The sequence below is a fragment of the Stigmatopora argus genome, chromosome 19 (assembly GCF_051989625.1).
Source record: "Stigmatopora argus isolate UIUO_Sarg chromosome 19, RoL_Sarg_1.0, whole genome shotgun sequence".
Taxonomy (NCBI): Eukaryota; Metazoa; Chordata; class Actinopteri; order Syngnathiformes; family Syngnathidae; genus Stigmatopora; species Stigmatopora argus.
Window position 1 is genome coordinate 1,208,661 of NC_135405.1, and position 23,840 is coordinate 1,232,500.

A 23,840-nucleotide genomic window follows, 5' to 3' on the forward strand; every position below is an offset into this window, starting at 1 on the left:
GGGAGAGAGAGAGACACGCACACGGGGAGAGAAAGAGACACGCACACGGGGAGAGAGAGAGACACGCACACGGGGAGAGAGAGAGACACGCACACGGGGAGAGAGAGAGAGACATGCACAGAGAGAGAGAGAGACACGCACGGAGAGAGAGAGACACGCACGGAGAGAGAGAGAGACACGCACGGAGAGAGAGAGAGACACGCACGGAGAGAGAAACACACACGGAGAGAGAGAGAGAGAGAGAGACGGAGAGAGAGAGAGAGAGACACGGAGAGAGACACACTCACACGGGGAGAGAGACACACTCACACGGCGAGAGAGACACACGCACACGGGGAGAGAGACACACGCACACGGGGAGAGAGACACACGCACGGGGAGAGAGACACACGCACACGGAGAGAGGCACACGCACACGGGAAGAGACGCACACGGGAAGAGAGACGCACACGGGGAGAGAGAGAGAGACACGCACACGGGGAGAGAGAGAGACACGCACACGGGGAGAGAGAGAGAGACACGCACACGGGGAGAGAGAGAGAGACACGCACACGGGGAGAGAGAGAGACACGCACACGGGGAGAGAGAGAGACACGCACACGGGGAGAGAGAGAGACACGCACACGGGGAGAGAGAGAGACACGCACACGGGGAGAGAGAGAGACACACGCACACGGGGAGAGAGAGAGAGACACACGCACATGGGGAGAGAGAGAGAGAGACACACGCACACGGGGAGAGAGAGAGGCACACAGAGAGAGAGACACGCACGCAGGGAGAGAGAGAGACACGCACACGGGGAGAGAGAGAGACACGCACACGGGGAGAGAGAGAGACACGCACACGGGGAGAGAGAGAGACACGCACACGGGGAGAGAGAGAGAGACATGCACAGAGAGAGAGAGAGACACGCACGGAGAGAGAGAGACACGCACGGAGAGAGAGAGAGACACGCACGGAGAGAGAAACACACACGGAGAGAGAGAGAGACGGAGAGAGAGAGAGAGACACACGGAGAGAGACACACTCACACGGGGAGAGAGACACACTCACGCGGCGAGAGAGACACACGCACACGGGGAGAGAGACACACGCACGGGGAGAGAGACACACGCACACGGAGAGAGGCACACGCACACGGGAAGAGACGCACACGGGAAGAGAGACGCACACGGGGAGAGAGACACACGCACACGGGGAGAGAGAGAGAGACACGCACACGGGGAGAGAGAGAGACACGCACACGGGGAGAGAGAGAGAGACACGCACACGGGGAGAGAGAGAGAGACACGCACACGGGGAGAGAGAGAGAGACACGCACACGGGGAGAGAGAGAGACACGCACACGGGGAGCGAGAGAGACACGCACACGGGGAGAGAGAGAGACACACACGCACACGGGGAGAGAGAGAGAGAGCGACACGCACACGGGGAGAGAGAGAGAGAGGGACACGCACACGGGGAGAGAGAGAGAGAGGGACACGCACACGGGGAGAGAGAGAGCGACACGCACACGGGGAGAGCGAGAGCGACACGCACACGGGGAGAGAGAGCGACACGCACACGGGGGGAGAGAGAGCGACACGCACACGGGGGGAGAGAGAGCGACACGCACACGGGAAGAGAGAGCGACACGCACACGGGAAGAGAGCGACACGCACACGGGGAGAGAGAGAGCGACACGCACACGGGGAGAGAGAGAGCGACACGCACACGGGGAGAGAGAGAGAGAGACACGCACACGGGGAGAGAGAGAGAGAGACACGCACACGGGGAGAGAGAGAGAGAGACACGCACACGGGGAGAGAGAGAGAGACACGCACACGGGGAGAGAGAGAGAGAGACACGCACACGGGGAGAGAGAGAGAGAGACACGCACACGGGGAGAGAGAGAGAGAGACACGCACACGGGGAGAGAGAGAGAGAGACACGCACACGGGGAGAGAGAGAGAGAGACACGCACACGGGGAGAGAGAGAGAGAGACACGCACACGGGGAGAGAGAGAGAGAGACACGCACACGGGGAGAGAGAGAGAGAGACACGCACACGGGGAGAGAGAGAGAGACACGCACACGGGGAGAGAGAGAGAGACACGCACACGGGGAGAGAGAGAGACACGCACACGGGGAGAGAGAGAGACACGCACACGGGGAGAGAGAGAGACACGCACACGGGGAGAGAGAGAGACACGCACACGGGGAGAGAGAGAGACACGCACACGGGGAGAGAGAGAGACACGCACACGGGGAGAGAGAGAGAGACACGCACACGGGGAGAGAGAGAGAGACACGCACACGGGGAGAGAGAGAGAGACACGCACAGAGAGAGAGAGACACGCACGGAGAGAGAGAGAGACCGGCACGGAGAGAGAGAGAGACCGGCACGGAGAGAGAGAGAGACCGGCACGGAGAGAGAGAGAGACCGGCACGGAGAGAGAGAGAGACACGCACGGAGAGAGAGAGAGACACGCACGGAGAGAGAAACACACACGGAGAGAGAGAGAGAGAGAGAGAGAGAGACGGAGAGAGAGAGAGAGACACACGGAGAGAGACACACTCACTCGGGGAGAGAGACACACTCACACGGCGAGAGAGACACACGCACACGGGGAGAGAGACACACGCACACGGGGAGAGAGACACACGCACGGGGAGAGAGACACACGCACACGGAGAGAGGCACACGCACACGGGAAGAGACACACACGGGAAGAGAGACGCACACGGGGAGAGAGACACACGCACACGGGGAGAGAGAGAGAGACACGCACACGGGGAGAGAGAGAGACACGCACACGGGGAGAGAGAGAGAGACACGCACACGGGGAGAGAGAGAGAGACACGCACACGGGGAGAGAGAGAGACACGCACACGGGGAGAGAGAGAGACACGCACACGGGGAGAGAGAGAGACACGCACACGGGGAGAGAGAGAGACACGCACACGGGGAGAGAGAGAGACACACACGCACACGGGGAGAGAGAGAGAGAGACACACGCACACGGGGAGAGAGAGAGAGAGACACACGCACACGGGGAGAGAGAGAGAGAGACACACGCACACGGGGAGAGAGAGAGGCACACAGAGAGAGAGACTCTTGGAGAGACAGGAATTCTTGGAACTGCCTGTGTTTAAGTCCCTTTGCCCTGATGAAGTTTATGCACGACACCACAACCTTCATTACAGAATCCCACGTCAACACTTTGCAGCACAGTGCTTGCTGGTGAATTAGGCAGTGGACTCGTAGCGGGGCGGTGAGACCCCTTTTTTCCAACTCACGGTTCATGCGTCCTATTAAACCGCGAGTTTCGCCCACCATGCTAGGAGCCCCGTCAGTCATGATGCTAGCCAGCTTTGACCAGTCCAGGTCCAACTTCTCCATGGTTTGGCACACTTTGTCAAAAATATCCTCTCCCGTTGTGGTCCCTTTGAGACTTTGGAGGGCTGCCAGATCCTCGCATATCTCAAAGTTTGCGCTAACTCCACAAATAAAAATGAGCAGTTGCGCTGTGTCTTGCACGTCCGTGCTTTCATCCAGTGCTAATGAAAAAAAGTCAAATTCTTTCGTCTTCTGCTGCAGCTGGGCATAGACATTATTCCCGATTTCTTCAACGCGTCTGGTGATTGTACTCGCCGACAGACTTACGGCATTAAATGCATCTTTCTTCTCGGGACACACTTCCTCCACGACAACATCCATACATTTCTTAAAAAACTCCGTCAGTGAAAGGCTTACCGTTGCTTGCTATCAGTTTAGCAACCCTAAAGCTGGCCCGAACGGATGCCTGGTTCAGCTGAGCTTGGCGTAGAAATGTAGTCTGCTGAGATAATAGTCCAACTTTTAGCTTTGAGAGTTTGTCTGCTCCTATTTGGCCTTGCACGCTATCGTACTTGTCCTTGTGACGGGATTCGTAGTGCCGGCGAAGATTGTATTCTTTGAATACTGCCACCGTCTCTTGACAGATGAGACAAACAGCCTTTTCTTTGCATTGAACAAAAAAATAATCGTTTGTCCACTGCAGGTTAAATACCCTGCATTCTGAATCAATTTTTCTCTTAACTAACCTTTTCGCCATTATTCCGTTCTCAAACAGGTTCAGGTTGCACAGTTTTTATATGCTTGAATAGCATCGCAATAGCGATGGTACCAGGGCTCCGCCCTCACCTGCAATCGTCCAGATGTCTCGCTAACACTCACGCATGCAACGGTGGAATGCCCGCATGCATCAAAGGCAAACACTCTCCCCGCGCGTGTCACCAAATGAGCAATGCGAAGGCCCGCTTCACTGGGATGATTTGTGGGCTCAGCAGGGGTGCAATGAACCAAACACAAGATTAAAACGTCCCAGTCTTCAAGGCCAAATAGGAAAATAAATCCGATAGCGTCTCTGGTATTGTTCAGAGGGCCGGTCCAAATTTGCCGGCGGGCTGCATCCCCCCAAAAAAAAATAAAAATTAAAAATAAATAAAAATAAAATAAACATAGCGTCTCTGGTATTGTTCAGAGGGCCGGTCCAAATGTGCCGGCGGGCCGGATCCGGCCCGCGGGCCGTAGTTTGGTGACCCCTCGGCAGGAGCAGAACCTTCAAAGAAGGGCTCCCCCAAGGCTCGGTCCCGTCACCCCTCTTATTCATTGTAGATGATGAATAAGAGGGGTGACGGGACCGAGCCTTGGGGGAGCCCTTCTTTGAAGGTTCTGCTCCTGCCGATGGTATTGTTGATCCTGACCCTGGCTGTGCGATTTGTGAGCCAGTTGGCGATCCATCTGATGAAGCGGTAGGGGACCCCCAGGTCTGCCATTTTTTGTAAGAGACCTGTTCTCCATACCTGGTCGAATGCCTTGCTGAAGTCAAAGAATGTTGCAAGCGTGCGTTGTCGTTGAGTCGACTGGAAGCCATCAGAGATGAACTGCGACAGTCGCAGGGCCTGGTCCGTCGTGCTTCTTCCCTTTCGAAAACTGGCTTGCCAGTGGCTGAGAAGCTGTTTATCTTCCAACCACCAGGCGAGACGGTTCACGATGAGCCTTTCCATCGTTTTGCTAAGCGTAGAGGTGAGGGCGATTGATCTGTAGTTCCCAACGTCCTTTGGTGACTTCCCTTTTTTGAGGAAAGGGATGATGGTAGCCACTCGCCAAGCTTGTGGACACCAGCCCTCTAGCCAGCTGGTGTTGACGATATGGAGTAGTTCGGGAAGGATGTTTGCCGGAAGATTTTTTAGAAGGTCCGGGGCTATGTCGTCGGGTCTAGCTGCCTTACCCGCTTTAAGTTGGGACAGCGCTGTCTGCAGTTCAGTATCGGTGAACGGGAGCTCGAGGACTTGTCGCGGTGAGCCGAGCAGTCTGCGGGTAGCTGTACGTAGAGAACGCACTGCTCGTCTGCTCCGCTTGTCACTCTTGCGTCCGCTGACCGAGGCATATTCCCTGATAAATGCTGTTGCCTTGGCTCGGTCACTCACATACTCCTTGTTCTTGTAGGCCAGGGACTCGCCAGATTGTTGTGTTTTGGTGCGAGGGATTTTACTAAGGACCAGGCTTGTCCCGTAGATCTTGTCTCGGCGATCTTGGCGAGGTGTAAGCGCCATGCGTTCCTTTTCGCTTCAGTGGTTTTTTGTTTGATCTGTTGACAGAGTGCTATCCATTCTTTCCTATTTTGTTGGAGGTCTCGACGTAGTCGATTCCTTTCGCGGATGAGGTCCTTCAGGTCCTGTGTCAACCATGGGAGCTCCTTCTGGCGGATAACTTTGACCGGTATTGTAAGTGCTGCTGCCTCTTTCATGTGTTGCACTAAGAGGGAGAGTTTTTCCGGGGCTGTGGCTGCTGCAGAGATTACGGGTAGGCAATCCATGAGGATGGTACGATACCTCTTCCAATCAGCTTTCGAGAAGTTGGGTCGTACTCTTCTTTGTTGGCATTCGACACGGAGAGCACGGTTCCACCTAAACAGAATCGGTCTGTGGTCGGAGGTCATCTCGTCGATGGGTTCCCATTGCAGATGTTCGGCCGTGGTGGGGTCAGCAATCGTTAGGTCGGGGGCACTCATGCCTGGTCCTTGTTGGTATCTGGCAGTCCGTGTCCACACGCCGTCATTAAGAAGAGTTAGGTCATGGTCATCGACCCATTGATGGATTGCGTTACCCCTGGGATCTGTCTTGGCAAGTATATCCCAGGTCGGGTGGTGCGCGTTGAAATCCCCGCAGGTCAGGCCATGCTCCGTGGGGAGCCAGTTTAACCAGGAGAAATCTTGGGCAATAATCCGATGTCGCCGGGGGGATGTAGGCGTTGACCAGTGAGAGGTGCCGCCTGCGGGCGATGGGAATGTGGATATGCTGGAGTTCGAGGGGGCCTGATGGGGACGCTGGAAGGCTGGAGTAGGGGATGCCGCATCTCAGGTAGACAAGGAGACCCCCGCCTCGTCGCTGTTTTGTGCCTGAGCCCTCACGGTCTTGGCGAATCACGTTATAACCGTCGAGCTGAGGCGTTGGGTCTTCGAGTCCCAGTTTTGTTTCCTGGAGGAGGAGGATGTCAATTTTTAGACGTGCCGTCACCTCTTTCAGTTCGGTAGTCTTGGTCGCCAGGTAGTCACAGTTCCATTGAAGGATGGTGAGACCGGCTTTCCGTGCCTCCGGTAGATCGGTAATTCCTATCTGTGGGTTGTTGAGGGTGGGAGGGTTTCAGGTTCAGACAGCTCTGGCAGCACCAGTTATTGTTCCTGCGAAGTATGGTTAAAGCGTGTCTGGTTTCTGGGGCACATTTGAGGTGGAATCCACGTTTGCAGGATCTACATGTCAGGGGAGAGCGTGAAACGATTAATTTGTTATTACAGGTGGGGCAGTTTGCGTTTATAGGTTGTTGTATTGTTATGGCTGTTTGGATTGTTGTGTCAGGGGTGGTGAGCAGGTCGGGCATAGCCAGTTTGCATTAGTTTGGGAGCGAGGTAGTCCAGAGCAAGAGCGGTGGGATTTGTTGGGGCAGTGCGAGCAGGGGATGGGGGAGATGGTAGGGGAGAAGGAGATTTTGCAGACACAGCATTTTTCTTTCGGTCCCACGTAAACTGTGCGCGGAAGTGACGGCACAACGGCATTTCCGGAACAGGATCCGCAGAGAAAGCCTTGATGACTCTTTATCTGGGTTCGGGTCAGGCCGCTACAGTTCCTGTGGAAATTTCGTCGGCAAGCGTTGCAGACCAGTGGGGTGAAGTCACGACGGATCGTCTTAGAGCATCCCGGGCAGGAAGGTCCCGGGTTCTCCTCGACGTCGCCTGCCCTTAGGAGGAGTAACCGGAGGTGTGGGGCAGGGCGGACATCTCCGGCTGGATGAAAAACATAGGGCGCCATGTTCCTGGGTGGCAGCTCTGGGTGGTTGTGTTGGATTCGCAGGCCGCGGCGGGCGGCCTCTCGGGAGACACCTCGTGAAGGTTCCAACTGTTGTCTCCCCCACCTCTGTTCATGCCTCACATACCTACTTAATATCAAACAATATGCAAGTACTCCCATTTCTGAACTGCTTTGCCAATCATCTTAAAGCCTGGCTGCTGGATGAATAAACATTGTGATCACAACACTGCCCTAGATCAGTTCTATTTGTGAATGTCTCGTTTCTATGCTGCTTTCCAGTCTTTTTGTCTTGTTTTGTTCTCCTCCTTACCATTGCCTTGCCATTGATTTTTGTCTTGCATTAACATTAACCTGCACAGGGAGCTAACGATGGAAATTTGCCTACGGTTATAATGTTAGATATTTGCGTGTATATTTTCATTAATCTGTATTTCCCCTTTATTAAATGGATCAAACAAAAATGTCCGAATTCGGCACCCTGGACGTCTCCCAGTGGGGCGTACTAAAAATCCCCAAATTGCGGAAGGACCTCATTCCTGACCTGTAGAGGGCATGCCACCTTTTTCCGACAGCTCGGATTTGGAGCTGCTTATTCTTATTCTGACCACTTCACACTCATTTGCGAAAATGTACACTTCATATTCTGTTAATAAAAGAAGCTTGTCGCCTGTTGAACCAATTTAACCAGTAACATAGTTAGAATATATTCTAATATATGAAGTAGAACTGTTTAATTATATTCACTCAATCAATTGTCCATACCGCTTATCTTTACAAGGGTTGCGGTGGGTGCTGGAATCTATCCCAACAAATGTCAGAAACTACAGAAAATCATTTAACACAGGTTTTAAGTAGCAGTAACAAGTAGCCATTGCATGCTGAGATTTCTTATTGCAGCCACAATGTTGGCACTCCTCTTTGTAGTCATGCATGCTGTCATCTAGTCCTTTGTCTGCAAAAGCCATTTTTAGATTTTGTTCTCGTGTGGTGGCTTTCTGGGGTATACAGTGGTACCTCGACATATGAGTGCCCCGACATACGCGCAATTTGAGATACGGGTAAAATTTCAGGCAAATATTTATCTTGAGATACGAGACAAATTTTGATTACGAGCATACAGTGGACGCTAGAGGCTCATAAGAACATCATGGGCCCTGTCTTTTCTGGTCGCAACTCCCTCGTGTAATGTCTCTCTGGTCGCAACTTCCTCGTGTAAAGTCTCTACGAGCACTGGGCAGACGGAGCGTTGCATTTTTTTTCAGTGTTTTTTTTCGTTAGTCAGTGCGAATGCCGTGTATACTACTTCTCGATGGCAAGTGGTGGTGCGTTATCCTATTGTGAGGACATTTGTGTGCATTTTCGGAATATTTTGAAGGGAATATAAAAGCAAACAAGCCTCGATAGGTTGCATCTGAAAGTCAGGGTGGAGGCGGGACACATAGCGCCAACCCGGAAGAAGAAAGGTATGACCATTTCCTTTGTCTTACTGGTGTTGATGTAGAGGTGGTTTTGCCTACACCAGTCAACAAAGGCTGTGATGACTCCCCTGTACTCTAGGTCGTTCCCGTCCATCACTCGTCCAACAATAGCGGTGTCGTCGGAGAACTTCTGGAGGTGGCAGGTGTCTGTATTATGTTTGAAGTCTGATAACATCAGACACAAAGTCAGATAACATAAACAAATTTAGATGAACTTGGATTACGATGCAGACAAACTCAAAAATAAGTTTAATCTAACCTTACACTAAACTTAATTCTAATTTTGTTTTACATTTTTATACCTTTCTTCTCCCGGCCAGGTTGGCTCTGTTTGCCCCGCCTCCACCCCGAGTTTCACATGCAACCTATCGATGGTAGTTTGCTTTTGTATTCCCTTCAAAATATCCAGAAAATTATGCACACAAATCTCCTCACAATAGGATAACGCACCACCACTTGCCAACATGTAGTATATATAACTGTCGTATTAGCGATCGCTTCGCCATTCGCAATGACTAACGGGAAAAAAACCCTGAAAAAATGCAACGCTCCGCCCAGTGCTCGCAGAGACATTACAAGAGGGAGCTGCGACCAGAGATACAATACACGAGGGAGTTGCGGGGAGAAAGACAGTGCCCATGATGTTCTTATGAGGAGCCTCTCACGTCCGTTCTCTGCTCGTATGACAAAATTTCTCTTATCTCAAGATAAATATTTGCCCGAAATTTTACTCGTATCTCAAATTTCTCGCATGTCGGGCCACTCGTATGTCGAGGTACCACTGTATGTCTAATATTTATTTTACTTTGTTATAGTGTTGGAAATTGTGTGTGAGACACTATGATTTCCCTGGCACTTCATATTGTTGGCCAAATGTTCGCAACGTGTCAAACATTTCTTTAGCAAAATAGCAGATTTTTGAGGGTTAAAAGCGCTACGAGCGCACAGAGGTCAAATGCCTTGCCACTCACCTAGGACGTTTTGAATGGATTTACCGTAAAACTTGGAATACGCGGGAGGCTATTTTTAGGGTGAATCTCGACTGGGTTGATCTCAATAAGTAGTGTGTTGGCAAGAAATAAAATCAGTCACTCAAGCGGTCAGCGTCATAGAAAATTTGAAATACCGTAAAACCTCTTTGACCGGCACCTCTATTTGAACGGCACCTCTAATAGAACAGCACCTTGGTGGAAGAATTGAAAAAGACAAAACGCACCGACCGATTGGGCGCATCGACCATTTTAATTTTACACTTTTAAGTGCGCCTTATAGGTGTGAAATTATTGTAATTCAAAATGTCATTTCAATTGGAGAATGAAGTTTCAACCAGCAAAATCGTTTCAACAGATTCAGAAAAAAATGTCAAAATTCATGCTGAAACTCGCAAGCGGAAGACGGGATAAAAAATGGCGGATGTCAAGGATCCGCTTCTTCTACGGTGCTGAAATGGGTGGCACTCACCGCAGAAGAAGAAGCGACATTTCTCCATAGAAGAAGAATTACGTGCTGAATAACATAAAACGCCGAGGAGGACATATTGCCTTTTCCTGTTTTGTTGCGAGTGAATTTCCCAACGCGCAATCGCCGAGCCTATTCCAGCTTTGTTTGAATTTTGAGTCGCCGTTGCAAATGCCTTCTCAGCGTCCTGGGCCATCTAAGGCATCCAAGTAGCCCAAAAAAATGAGACGTGATGAAAATGACGTTGCTACATATACTAAAGGACTAGCACGCCATTGCGGCATAAATTTCCAAGTGTATCAAGCGAATGGTAACCACTAGGAATACAAACAAACGATAATACAAACAGCGTCGTGGCTTCTCTTCGAATTACAGTACATACATTTCGCATCGTGCACAGAGCATTGTATGGTGTTGAGTGAAAGTCCGTTGATTGTTCACTCGCGTATTTGTCCAAATGGTCCAATAGGTAAAAAATGGAAGCAGAGGCAGAAATGGGACAACAACTTTTCGAGTTTAAGAAACAGCGCTATGTGACCGTCCGTCAATGCGAGACAAACAATGGCTTCTATCTCATTGAAGGTCTCGGTGTGAAGAACAGGCGAGCTTATGTATGGGAGGCTCAGGGTTATCTTCATGCTGACTCAACAATGTAGACAGCTGGGGAGCCGCCAACGCTGTGGTTATCGGCAGTTTTGCTGATGGTGATGCACGCTGGCCAGAGTTCTGCACACCAAGTCTTTTTACGGTACTTTCTTGAACTGAACTTTCTTATGTCTTCAAATACACCCTTCAATGGATTTTGATTCGGCGTTGAGAATGCCTCTTAAATGTTCTGCAACATCAAATGCATCATAAATGAATCTGCATTACATCAAGAAGGAAAGAAGAAATGAACATTTGGTAACCATGAGGAATAAAATCACTGTTAAGATGGAGAATGCCGTATCGGGGGATGATGACTCCTTTGGATGCCAACTTGATTAGAACCAAAGCCAAGACCTTTTAGGATGGCTAAGCTCCTGAAGAAGACTATGAAGATGAACCTCAGCCTCGTTCCAGAGCCGCGAGTGAGTGAGAGTCAATGTTACAAACTAGTCTGGCCTTCCGTGAAAAAGTAAATACCCCCTGAACAATGTTCCCTCTAATTTTTCCCTGAGCACACTGAGTACCAGTGTGAGTAACATCATCATTGCTCGCTATGGGCACACCAGTATCACACCTGCCATAAGCAGGTGCATGTCTACTACATATAAATGATTTAGTAATAATAAATGTAATGATTATGGAGCTCTTTGGACATTAGAACCTGACCCCAGGGAAGTGAATTCCTCGGTAAAATGTCGCGATGATGTCGCGATAAGGTAAAAAAACGTCTATATACGACCATTCGCCAAACGGGTCAAAATGCTCTCAAATTCGGTCAAATCCAGCCAAAAACAGCGTTTAATGATTAAATACTAGTATTTGTATATACAATACTAGTATTGTATTTTATACTAGTATTTTATTTAAAAGAAGACAAAGGAAATTCACATATTCTTCGTCGTTTTCCTTTTTTTTTTGCTTGGTATTCCCATAGGTATCGTGTATACAGACTAGATATCCGATGCGCGTTGTGAGGCAACGGAGCTAGACGTTGTCGCTTGTCGGCCATTTTAAGAACTGAGCTGACATGCCCGCCCAAGAGTGCTTATTCCCGGGCTGCCATTGACGGTAGACTAATAAATTGAGAGTGATGAGCGGCAAAGGGAAATGAATCATTGATTTTTACTATAATTTGGACAATTAAAAAATCCTAACGGGCCGTATATGGCCCACGGGCCGAGGTTGAAAAACTTGTACACACACGATCCGGGGGCGGGGCAAGCGCGCGAATCCCGTTTCCGCGAAACCTCCGTTCGGCCGAATGACCGTTCGGTGGAACGTCCATTCGGCGACCTGTCCATCTGTCAAACGTCCGTCGGCGAAACGTCTTTAGGCGAATCATCCGAGTACCCAGAGGAAGGTGGATGCTGGGTGAGCTGAGCTCACAGCGCCAGGCATCGGTATTAGCGGCGGAAAGAAGCACTACTCGGAAAAAGGTGCGCAATACAAAATCGAACTTACGAACATTTATGACATAAACGCAATTTGCAGACATGTTCGTATGTACCGTTGTTCGTAAGTTGAATGTTCGTAAGTAGGGGAGCGTCTGTAATTTGATTTTTGCATCAGGCTCTTTTTGATTATTGTTTCATTCGACTAACTCCAAAACAATTTGCTGTTTTCAGTTGGAATCTGCCAAGCTTGTGCCTATGGGCTTTACTACAGCTACTGAGTTTCACCAGAGGAGAGCAGAAATCATCCATATCTCCACAGGTTCTAAGGAATTGGACAAACTCCTACATGGTTTGTAAATATTTACCATATTTAATCGCATATAAGCTGATTGTCGGACCAAAAAAATGATGACTGAATCGTGGGTACAGCTTATATGTGCATAAAAAGACGGCATGCACGAAACTGCAAGATGACAAAGACGAAACGCCATGACGCCATCACGAGTCTGTCTGTCTGTCATTCAGTCAGTGTGTCAGTCAGCCAGTGTGTCAGTCAGTCAGTCAATGAGTGTGTCAGTCAATGAGTGTGTCTGTCAGTCAGTGTGTCTGTCAGTCAGTGTGTCTGTCAGTCAGTGTGTCTGTCAGTCAGTGTGTCTGTCAGTCAGTGTGTCTGTCAGTCAGTCAGTGTTTCAGTCAGTCTGTGTCAGTCAGTCATTGTGTGACAGTCAGTCAATGTGTCAGTCAGCCAATGTGTCAGTCAGTCAGTGTATCAGTCAGTGTGTCTGTCAGTCAGTGTGACAGTGTGTCAGTGTCTGTGTGTCAGTCAGTCTGTCTGTCTGTCTGTGTGTCAGTCTGTCTGTGTGTCAGTCAGTCTGTCTGTGTCAGTCAGTCTGTGTGTCAGTCAGTCTGTGTTAGTCAGTCAGTGTGTCAGTCAGTCAGTGTGTTAGTCAGTCAGTGTGTCAGTCAAATTCAAAAGGCTTTATTGTCATACACAGCTGCATATAACGAAATTGGTGGTGCTACTCCACAAAGTGCAGTTTCCCAGTAAAAAAACATAAATAGTAATATAAAAGTATAAAAAGTCACACCCCGAAGTTATTGCACAGAAAGGATTGTGTGTCGTGCTAACGCAAGTTCAGAGTCCTGATGGCTGTGGGGAAAAAACTGTCCTTAAGTCTATTTGTCCGTGCTTTGTGAGACCTGTAGCGTCTGGCAGAGGGCAGCAGCTGGAACAGGTTGTGACCAGGGTGGTATTGGTCCCTTACAATGTTCCTGGCTCTGCTGAGGTAGCGAGGGCTGGCAATGTAATCCAGTGAGGGCAGACAGCACCCGATGATCTTCTGGCCATTGTTGATCACTCTCTGCATGGCCTCTCTGTCTGCTGCCGTGCTTCAAGCGTACCACACTGTAATGCAGTATGCCAGTATGCTCTCCACAGTGGCTCTATAGAAGGTTACCAGAAGCTTAGTGTCCAAGTTGTTCCTCCTGAGTACCCTCAGGAAATGGAGTCGTTTCTGGGCCTTCACCACTGCCGTGGTGTTGATAGACCAGGAGAGCTTGTCCGTGACGTGGACCCCCAGGAATTTGAAGGACTGGCCCTGTCTACGCATACTCCATTTATGAGGAGTGGGGCCAGATCTGTGCTGTTTGCAAAAGTCCAGGATTATTTCTTTAGTTTTCGTGGTGTTTAGTGTGGGATTGTTCGCCAAACACCACAGAAACAGTTTGTTGACCTCATCTCTGTAAGCAGACTCATCCCCCTGAGATGAGTCCGACCACACTGGTGCCATCGGCAATTTTGATGATGGAGTTAGACTGGTGGGTCGGTGTACAGACGTATGTGTACAGGGAGTACAGAAGAGGACTCGGTACACAGCCTTGAGGGGAGCCAGTGCTCAGTGTAAAAGAGGAAGAGAGGTTGGGACGAAGTCTAACAGTTTGTGGATGGTTGGTTAAGAAGTTCTTAATCCAGTAGCAGATGGAAGAGGATAGTCCAAGGTGGGAGAGTTTGTCAGCCAGAATGTCCCGGTATTATAGTGTTGAAGGCCGAGCTATAGTCAATGAAAAGCATCCTCACGTAGTTCCCATGGTGCTCCAGGTGGCTCAGTGCTGTGTATAGAGCTACGGCGATGGCGTCCTCAGTGAACCTATTTGCTCTATAGGCAAACTGATGAGGGTAAACTGAGGGAGGGATTGTATCCCTGATATGTCAGGCGACCAACTTTTCAAAGCACTTCATGATCACAGGCGTAAGTGCAACAGGCCTATAATCATTCAGGCTGTCAATGGTTGGCTTTTTTAGGGACAGGGATAATGGTGGCAGATTTCAGGTAGGATGGGATGATGGATTGTTGCAGGGAACAATTGAAGATCTTTGTGAAAACACCACTCAGCTGGTCAGCACAGGCTTTGAGCACCTTCCCAGGTACTCCGTCAGGGCCAGCAGCCTTCCTGTTGTTCACAGTCCGCAGTACCTGTCTCACTTCATGTTCCTGAAGCTCCAGTGTACTGCTGCAGGGTGGTGGTGGATGTGTTGAGACCGGGTCTGATTTGTCAGTCTCAAAGCGGGCAAATAAATTGTTCAGTTCCTCTGCTAGTGAGGCATCTGTGTTAACAGACACCTTAATATTGTCATTGTAATTGGTAATGTTTCGTATTCCCTGCCACATCTTCTTTGGGTTATTTTCTGTGAAGTGCTCCTTAATTTTCCTTGTAGATGCTGCTTTGGCCTTTTTAATGCCTCTCTTCAGGTCTGCTCTGACAGCGCTGTATTGTAACATGTGCCCTGACCTGAAGGCGGTGTTACGGCATTTGATGAGTGCCTGTGTCTCACTGGTCATCCAGGGTTTTTGGTTAGGAAAAACCTGTTTCCGTTTATTAACTGTGACGTTGTCCGTGCAGTTTTTGATGTAGGTAAGTACAGTGTCCGTGTAGTCCTGGAGGTTGTGGTGTTCAAAAAGTTCCCAAATGGTGCGGGAAAAACAGTCCTGCAGCTGAGAAAGGGCGTCCTTGGGCCATGTTTTTATTATCTTTATTTGTGGCCTTGTGAGCCTCCGGAGTGGGGTGTATGCGAGGGTGAGGGACAGGCAGAGATGGTCTGATCCAGCAAGGTGAGGGAGGGGTGTGGCTCTATAAGCATGTTTGATATTAGAATAAACATGGTCTAGAGTTTTATCTCCTCTGGTGTGACACTTCACATACTGGATGAACCTAGGCAGAACAGTCTTTAAACATGCTTTGTTGAAGTCACCAGCGACAATAAAGACTCCATCGGGATGGTCAAGCTGCTGTTTGTTTACAGCCGCTAGCAGGAGGCTAAATGCTAACGTTAGCATCCGGTGGGATGTAAACAGCCATTACAATGACAATCATTAGCTCTCTAGGTAGATAGAAGGGCCTGCACCGTACTGCCAAGAGCTCTAAATCCGGGGAGCAGTGAGTGTTAATGATTCTACTGTTGCAGCACCATTCTTTGTGTAGGTACACGCGAAGTCATACGCCCCCCTGCTTTCCCCTGATAATTCTTTCGAACACTCATTTCGGAATAGTGTCCAGATAGCTAGCAATACCGTGGCGTCGGGGATTTGCAGGTGTCGCCACGTTTCTGTCAGGTTTAAACACCAATGATTTGTATCACCAATCTGAAAGAAGGAAGACACAGAGAATTGAGTTAGTTTTTACTTGCAAGGAGAGTGCCCAGAGACTGCTCTGTCACATTGCTCCCGCCACACTCTGAGGAAGTCTCCGCTCGCCTTGTCTTTTATTGTGTTTCGGGAGTGCCCTAGTTACATGAAGTTTCAAGCTGATAAAGGGAAAAAGGGGGTTGTATCCCAGTTGAAAAGGGTTTGTTGCATGACCACATGTTCCTTCAAGGTAACACTTACATTCTCTTTCCCCTTCTCCCGTAATCTTCACACAATAGTTCAAACGGGCGCCTGACCCCTGGAGCCGTTCCTCTTTGTTGAATAAGGTGAAACTTCCTGCAGGCCAGGGCGCCCTAAATTATATGAGCAAGCATTTTCACACTCTAACCCAGAAGCAGGATAATTTATTTACAATAGTTCCAACAGTTTCCGTGATGAAAATAATGTTGCAGTTCCTGACAAAGCTGTTGGTAGCAAGCTGAAGTCTCTAAAACCAGTGTGTCAGTCAGTCAGTGTGTCAGTCTGTCAGTGTGTCAGTCAGTCAGTGTGTCAGTCAGTCAGTGTCTCAGTCAGTCAGTGTGTCAGTCAGTCAGTGTCTGTCAGTCAGTGTGTCAGTCATTTAGTGTGTCAGTCAGTCAGTGTGTCAGTCAGTCAGTGTGTCAGTCAGTCAGTGTGTCTGTCAGTCAGTGTGTCAGTCAGTCAGTGTGTCAGTCAGTCAGTGTGTCAAAAAAGGGGTTTTGGGGGTTTGTAAGGGGAATCATAATCATTTATAAGGGCAGTTATCGGCAGAGGTTGACAGGTATTCTCAGTCTGTCAGTATGTGTGTCAGTCAGTCTGTCAGTCAGTGTGTCAGTCAGTCTATCAGCCAGTCAGTCAGTGTGTCAGCCAGTCAGTCAGTGTGTCAGCCAGCCAGTCAGTCAGTGTGTCAGCCAGTCAGTCAGTGTGTCAGCCAGTCAGTCAGTGTGTCAGCCAGTCAGTCAGTGTGTCAGCCAGTCAGTCAATGTGTCAGCCAGTCAGTCAGTGTGTCAGCCAGTCAGTCAGTGTGCCAACCAGTGAGTCAGTGTGTCAGCCAGCCAGTCAGTTTGTCAGTCAGCCAGTCAGTTTGTCAGTCAGCCAGTCAGTGTGTCAGTCAGCCAGTCAGTGTGTCAGTCAGCCAGTCAGTGTGTCAGTCAGTTCAGTCAGTGTGTCAGTCAGTTCAGTGTGTCAGTCAGTCAGTCAGTGTGTCTGTCAATCAGTGTGTCTGTCAGTAAGTGTGTCAGTCAGTAAGTGTGTCAGTCAGTCAGTGTGTGTATATATGTGAGTCTGTGTGTCAGTGTGTATATATGTGAGTCTGTGTCAGTGTGTATATATGTGAGTCTGTGTGTCAGTGTGTATATGTGAGTCTGTGTGTCAGTGTGTATATATGTGAGTCTGTGTGTCAGTGTGTATATATGTGAGTCTGTGTGTCAGTGTGTATATGTGAGTCTGTGTGTCAGTGTGTATATATATGTGAGTCTGTGTGTCAGTGTGTATATATATGTGAGTCTGTGTGTCAGTGTGTATATATATGGGAGTCTGTGTGTCAGTGTGGATATATATGTGAGTCTGTGTGTCAGTGTGTATATATGTGAGTCTGTGTCAGTGTGTATATATGTGAGTCTGTGTGTCAGTGTGTATATGTGAGTCTGTGTGTCAGTGTGTATATATGTGAGTCTGTGTGTCAGTGTGTATATATGTGAGTCTGTGTGTCAGTGTGTATATGTGAGTCTGTGTGTCAGTGTGTATATATATGTGAGTCTGTGTGTCAGTGTGTATATATATATGAGTCTGTGTGTCAGTGTGTATATATATGTGAGTCTGTGTGTCAGTGTGTATATATATGGGAGTCTGTGTGTCAGTGTGGATATATATGTGAGTCTGTGTCTGTGTGTATAAGTATATACAGTTGTGGTCAAAAGTTTACATACACTTGTGAATAACATAATTTCATGGCTCTCTTGAGTTTCCAGTTATTTCTACAACTCTGATTTTTCCCTGATAGAGTGATTGGAACAGATACTTCTTTGTCACAAAAAAACATTCATGAAGTTAGGTTCTTTTATGACTTTATTATGGGTGAACAGAAAAAAGTGATCAAATCTGCTGGGTCAAAAATATACAGCAGCACTAATATTTGGTAACATGTCCCTTGGCCATTTTCACTTCAATTAGGCGCTTTTGGTAGCCATCCACAAGCTTCTGGCAAGCTTTTGGTTTAATCTTTGACCACTCCTCTTGACAGAATTGATGCAGTTCAGTTAAATTTGATGGCTTTCTGACATGGACGTGTTTCTTCAGCACTGTCCACATGTTCTCAATGGGGTTTAAGTCAGGACTATGGGAAGGCCATTCGAAAACCTTAATTCTAGCCTGATTTAGCCATTCCATTACCACTTTTGATGTGTGTTTGGGGTCATTGTCCTGTTGGAACACCCAACTGCGTCCAAGTCCCAATCTTCGGGCTGATGACTTTAGGTTATCTTGAAGAATTTGAAGGTAATCCTTCTTTATTATCCCATTTACTCTCTGTAAAGCACCAGTTCCATTGGTAGCAAAACAGCCCCACAGCATAATACTACCACCACCATGCTTGAGGGTAGGCATGGTGTACTTGGGGTTAAAGGCCTCACCTTTTCTCCTCCAAACATATTGCCGTGCATCTTGTTTCATCTGACCACAGAATTTTCCTCCAGAAGGTCTTCTCTTTGTCCATGTCATCAGCAGCAATCTTCAGTCGAGCCTTAAGGCATACCTGTCAACCTCTGCCGATAACTGCCCTTATAAATGATTATGATTCCCCTTACAAACCCCAAAAAAACCTTACAAACACCGTACGAGTCGTACGGTGTTTTTAAGGTTTTTGGGGGGTTTGTAAGGGGAATCATAATCATTTATAAGGGCAGTTATCGGCAGAGGTTGACAGGTATGCTTAAGGTGCCACTTTTGGAGCAAGGGCTTCCTTCTTGCACGGCAGCCTCTCAGTCCATGGAGATGCAAAACACGCTTGACTGTGGACACCGACACCTGTGTTCCAGCAGCTTCTAATTCTTGGCACATCTGCTTTTTGGTGATTCTTGGTTGAATCTTCACCCTCCTGACCAATTTTCTCTCAGCAGCAGGTGATAGCTTGCGTTTTCTTCCTGATCGTGGCAGTGACAAAACAGTGCCATGCACTTTATACTTACAAACAATTGTTTGCACTGTTGCTCTTGGGGGTACCCAGACGTTTCGTCGACGGACACTTGTTCGACGGACACTTCGTCCCCGGGTGTTTCGTCGAACGGACGTTTGGTCGCCGGACAGTTCGGCGAACAGACATTTCGTCGACAGACAATTTGTCGCCGGATATTTCGTCGAACGGACAATTCGTCGCCTGATTCGCTCGCTCTCAAAATTATAATCATGAGAGAGAGAGAGTTTGTAATTGCATTGACAATGTCAGAGCATTAATATCTAATATCAGAATTATCAATAAGTTGCGTATTATCGGTGTTGTGTGTACATGTTTTTCAATTTGTGTGTATAGACAAACTTGCCTCGCCCGTGCCCATCACACATTTTATACTATTATTCTCCCAAATTAAACACATCAATACGTTGCGTATTATTGGCGTTGTGTGTACATGTTTTTCAATTCGTCCTGTTCTCGTGTGTGCATAGACCACATGTGTCAAAGTGGCGGCCAGGGGGCCAAATCTGGCCCGCCTTATCATTTTGTGTGGCCCGGGAAAGTAAATCATGAGTGCCGACTTTCTGTTTCAGGGTCAAATTAAGATGAAGAGAATAGATGTATATTAAATTTCCTGATTTTCTCCCTTTTAAATCAATAATTGTAATTTTTTAATATTTTTTTTCTGTGTTTTTAGTTCAAAAATCATTTTGTAAAATCTCAAAATATATTTTAAAAAGCTAAAAATAAACATTGTTTTAGATCTATAAAAACGGAATATTCAGGGCTTTTAATCCAGTTCTTTTAATCCATTAAAAAAATCTAAATATATCTAAAATGGTCTGGCCCACATGAAATTGAGTTGACGTTAACGCTGCCCGCGAACCAACCCGAGTCTGAGACCCTTGGTATAGACAAACTTGCCTCGCCTGAGTAGGTACTCTGCACCTCACAGTCAACATGAATCGGATGTCTACCGCCGTCAATGGCAGCCAATGGGTTAAATGAGTGCTGAGTACTCTGCACCTCACAGTCAACATGAATCAGAAATCTACTGCTGTTAATGGCAGCCGATGGGTTAAATGAGTGCTGAGTGGGTACTCTGCACCTCACAGTCAACATGAATCGGACGTCTACCGCCGTCAATGGCAGCCGGACGTTCGGGTACCGATCTTGCTATGGGATAATGAGCTTTTTTTATAGCAAAAAGAAAAATCCAAGGATGACCAGGAGAGAAAAACATTGTACTATTTTGAAGTCGTGTTCATTGAGCCTTATTTAACTCAGATTAATCTCTGGAAGAAACTCAAGTTTGCTCATATAAAATTGCTAAACACTGAATAAATTGAATAACTTGGTTAAAAGTCACAATGAATGACTTCTTGTATTGTTTTTTTATTTTCGTTTTCTTCTATAAAAATAAGAGATGCAATTCTGTTTCCCACAGTTGTACCTGTAATAGAATTACAGACTACTTCAGAGGGATAACCTGCATAGTTGTTGGCTGTCAAATAAGTGTATGAGTGCTCTATAATCGGTAGACGTCCGATTCATGTTGACTGTGAGGTGCAGAGTACTCAGCACTCATTTAACCCATCGGCTGCCATTGACGGCGGTAGATGTCCGATTCATGTTGATTGTGAGGTGCAGAGTACCTACTCAGGCGAGGCAAGTTTGTCTATATACACACACGACAACAGGACGAATTGAAAAACATGTACACACAACGCCAATAATACGCAACTTATTGATAATGTGTTTAATTTGGGACAATAATAGTATAAAAGGCAAGTTTGTCTATACACACAAGAATGATAATGTGTTTAATTTGGGACGATATTAGTATAAAAGAGGCAAGTTTGTCTATACACAGACGAGAACGATAATGTGTTTAATTTGGGACAATAATTGTATAAAAGAGGCAAGTTTGTCTATACACACACGAGAACGATAATGTGTTTAATTTGGGACAATTATAGTATAAAAGAGGCAAGTTTGTCTATACGCACGAGAACAGGACAAATTGAAAAACATGTACACAACGCCAGTAATACGCAACTTATTGATAATTTTGATATTATATATTTAGATATTAATGGTCTGACATTGTCAATGCAATCAATGACAAACTCTCTCATGATTATAATTTTGAGAGCGAGAGATTACCTGGTTGATCGCTTTCAATAGTAAACTCTCTCTCATGATAATAATTTTGAGAGCAAGCGAATCAGGCAACGAATTGTCCGTCCGACGAAATGTCCGTCCGACAAAATGTCCGTCGACGAATTGTCCGTCGACAAAATGTCTGTTCGATGAACTGTCCGGCGACCAAACGTCCGTTCGACGAAACGTCCGGTCACGCTCTTGGGACCTGCAGCTGCTTTGAAATGGCTCCAAGTGAATTTCCTGACTTGTTCAAGTCAAGGATTCGCTTTTTCAGATCCATGCTGAGGTCCTTTGACTTTCCCATTGTAGCGTTTGTGGGCGTTTGCATCCAATGAGCCCTATTTAAATGGCCTCAGAGAAGTCACCAGCTGTAGTCACTCATAATCACTCACAAGAAGTTAAGAGGCCATGCTATGAAGCTCATTTCACTGACACAACTTTCTAAGTCACCAAAATAGCTAATTTGTGTTGCTGTATTTATATTTTTGACCCAGCAGATTTAATCACTTTCTGTTATCCCATAATAAAGTCATAAAAGAACCAGACTTCATGAATGTTTTTTATGACAAAGAAGTATCTGTTCCAATCACTCTATCAGAGAAAAATCAGAGTTGTAGAAATAACTGGAAACTCAAGAGAGCCATGACATTATGTTCTTCACAAGTGTATATAAACTTTTGACCACAACTGTAAGTGCTGGTCAGACTGATGAGATCTTTCAAACTGAAAAATTAGCTCCAAGGTTCAAAATCATCCCACTGGCTGATGTGCTATGTGGGAGGTGCTAATTACTGTCCCTCATTACATACATTGATTTTGTTCCTATATGAGTCTTAAACCTAACGTTTTAAATGTTTATGAAAATAGAGCCCAGGAACAAATAATTTTTGACTGTACAATGATTGTAATTCTGCTTTTTTCCACTCTCTCTCTCGAGGTGGGTTTGAGACTGGTTCCATCACAGAGATGTTTGGGGAGTTTCGGACTGGGAAGACGCAGCTGTGCCATACACTTGCTGTCACTTGTCAGGTACTCCCCAATTGTTTAAAGCTGGGGTCACCAAACCGGTCCTCGAGGGCTGGTGTGGGTGCAGGTTTTTGTCCCAACCGTTCTAGCATAAACAGTTTGACCAATGAGATTTCAGCAGAAAACAAGAACCACCTGACTGCAATCCACTGATTGCACTTGTAGGACACCAGATTGGTGAAAAAGTGTCCTCTTTAGGGTTGGAATGAAAACCCGCACCCACTGTGGCCCTTTGTGGAATAATTTGGAGACCACTGGTTTAAAGTTTTCGAGATACCTAATTAGGGCTCTATAGTTTCAGAAAAAAACTGACATTACGATTTTTTTAGGGTTTATGTGTAGCGATACATATTTTTAAAATTCCTAAAATCTCAACATTTGAAGACTTAATAGATGACTTATCAGAAATGCGAGCCACCTGCAACCTTACTCCGTGGTGCTTATTTGAAAATAGAACTTGCTTGGCAAATTGGAAAGCAGAGAGCATCGACAAAGGGGGATTTTTTTTTCCAGAAATGCGAGCCCCGGGCGATGTTATAGCAGACGCCGTGGTCCTAAGCGAAAATACAACTCGCTCAGTGGACTCCGGGAGCCTCGGGGTAGCGGAGCTGATGGTGGAATGTCCCATAAATGTGCAAAAGTGCGATCTCCGGGCGATGTCACAGTGGACCTCATTGACCTTGTCAAAAAAAGAGCATTTTGGGCGGCGAGGACGGCGGGACGCCGCAGTGCAAATTGAGATTCCATTTAACTCCGGGCAGTGGGCTGATGTCGTTGCACTAATCTGAAAATAGAGCTCCGTGGACGGCAAATTCATTGTTGGACGGCACGGAGGAGCGAAGTGGAAGTATAATTTCCCGGCCAGTCGGCCGGCAGTCCGACGGCGCAAGCCGGCCATTCGGCGGCGGATGCCGGCAGCGAGCGGGGTCTGCCCCACGACCGGGCCCCGGCCGGAACAGGCAGCGACACAATTTTTGGAAGCGGATTCCTTCCTTTATTTGGATTGGATAACATTATTCATCCCGTATTCGGGAAATTTCGTTGTTCCAGTGGCAAGAGGGTGAGGATGCAGGAATAGGAAAGGCATTTTAGACATAAATAGATAGGTAATAAGTAGGTCAAGAAATAAATACATGAATAAATATATAATTAAATAAGCGTGATGCTTAGCACATATATACATACATACATACATACACAAATGTACATGCATGCATACGGTAGGTCTTAACACTCAGCCATTTTTTTGTTAAAGAGCCTGACAGCTGATGGGAGGAAGGATCTGCGGAAGCGCTTCTTCCTGCAATGAGGGTGCCGCAGTCTTTTGCTAAAGGAGGTTCGGAGGGACTCCACAGACTCATGCAGGGGGTGGGAGGTGCTGTACATGATGGACATCATCCTGGTCAGCATCCTCCGCTCTCCCACTTCCTCCACAGAGTCCAAAGGACAGCCCAGAACAGAGCTGGCCCTCCTGACCAGCTTATTCAGCCTGTTCCTGTCCCTCTCC

The 23,840-nt window shown here is 47.5% G+C and overlaps 1 protein-coding gene across 3 annotated transcripts in view; it reads left to right on the forward strand.

Moving 5' to 3' along the window:
* rad51 (RAD51 recombinase) overlaps positions 1 to 23,840 on the forward strand; it is a 109,301-nt gene that overhangs the window by 17,737 nt on the left and 67,724 nt on the right. For all 3 annotated transcript variants that reach the window (XM_077586614.1, XM_077586613.1, XM_077586612.1), the window contains exons 4-5: positions 12,542 to 12,659; positions 22,245 to 22,336. In XM_077586614.1, coding sequence (XP_077442740.1) covers positions 12,542 to 12,659; positions 22,245 to 22,336 — 210 coding nt within the window. The remainder of the gene's footprint in view (positions 1 to 12,541; positions 12,660 to 22,244; positions 22,337 to 23,840) is intronic.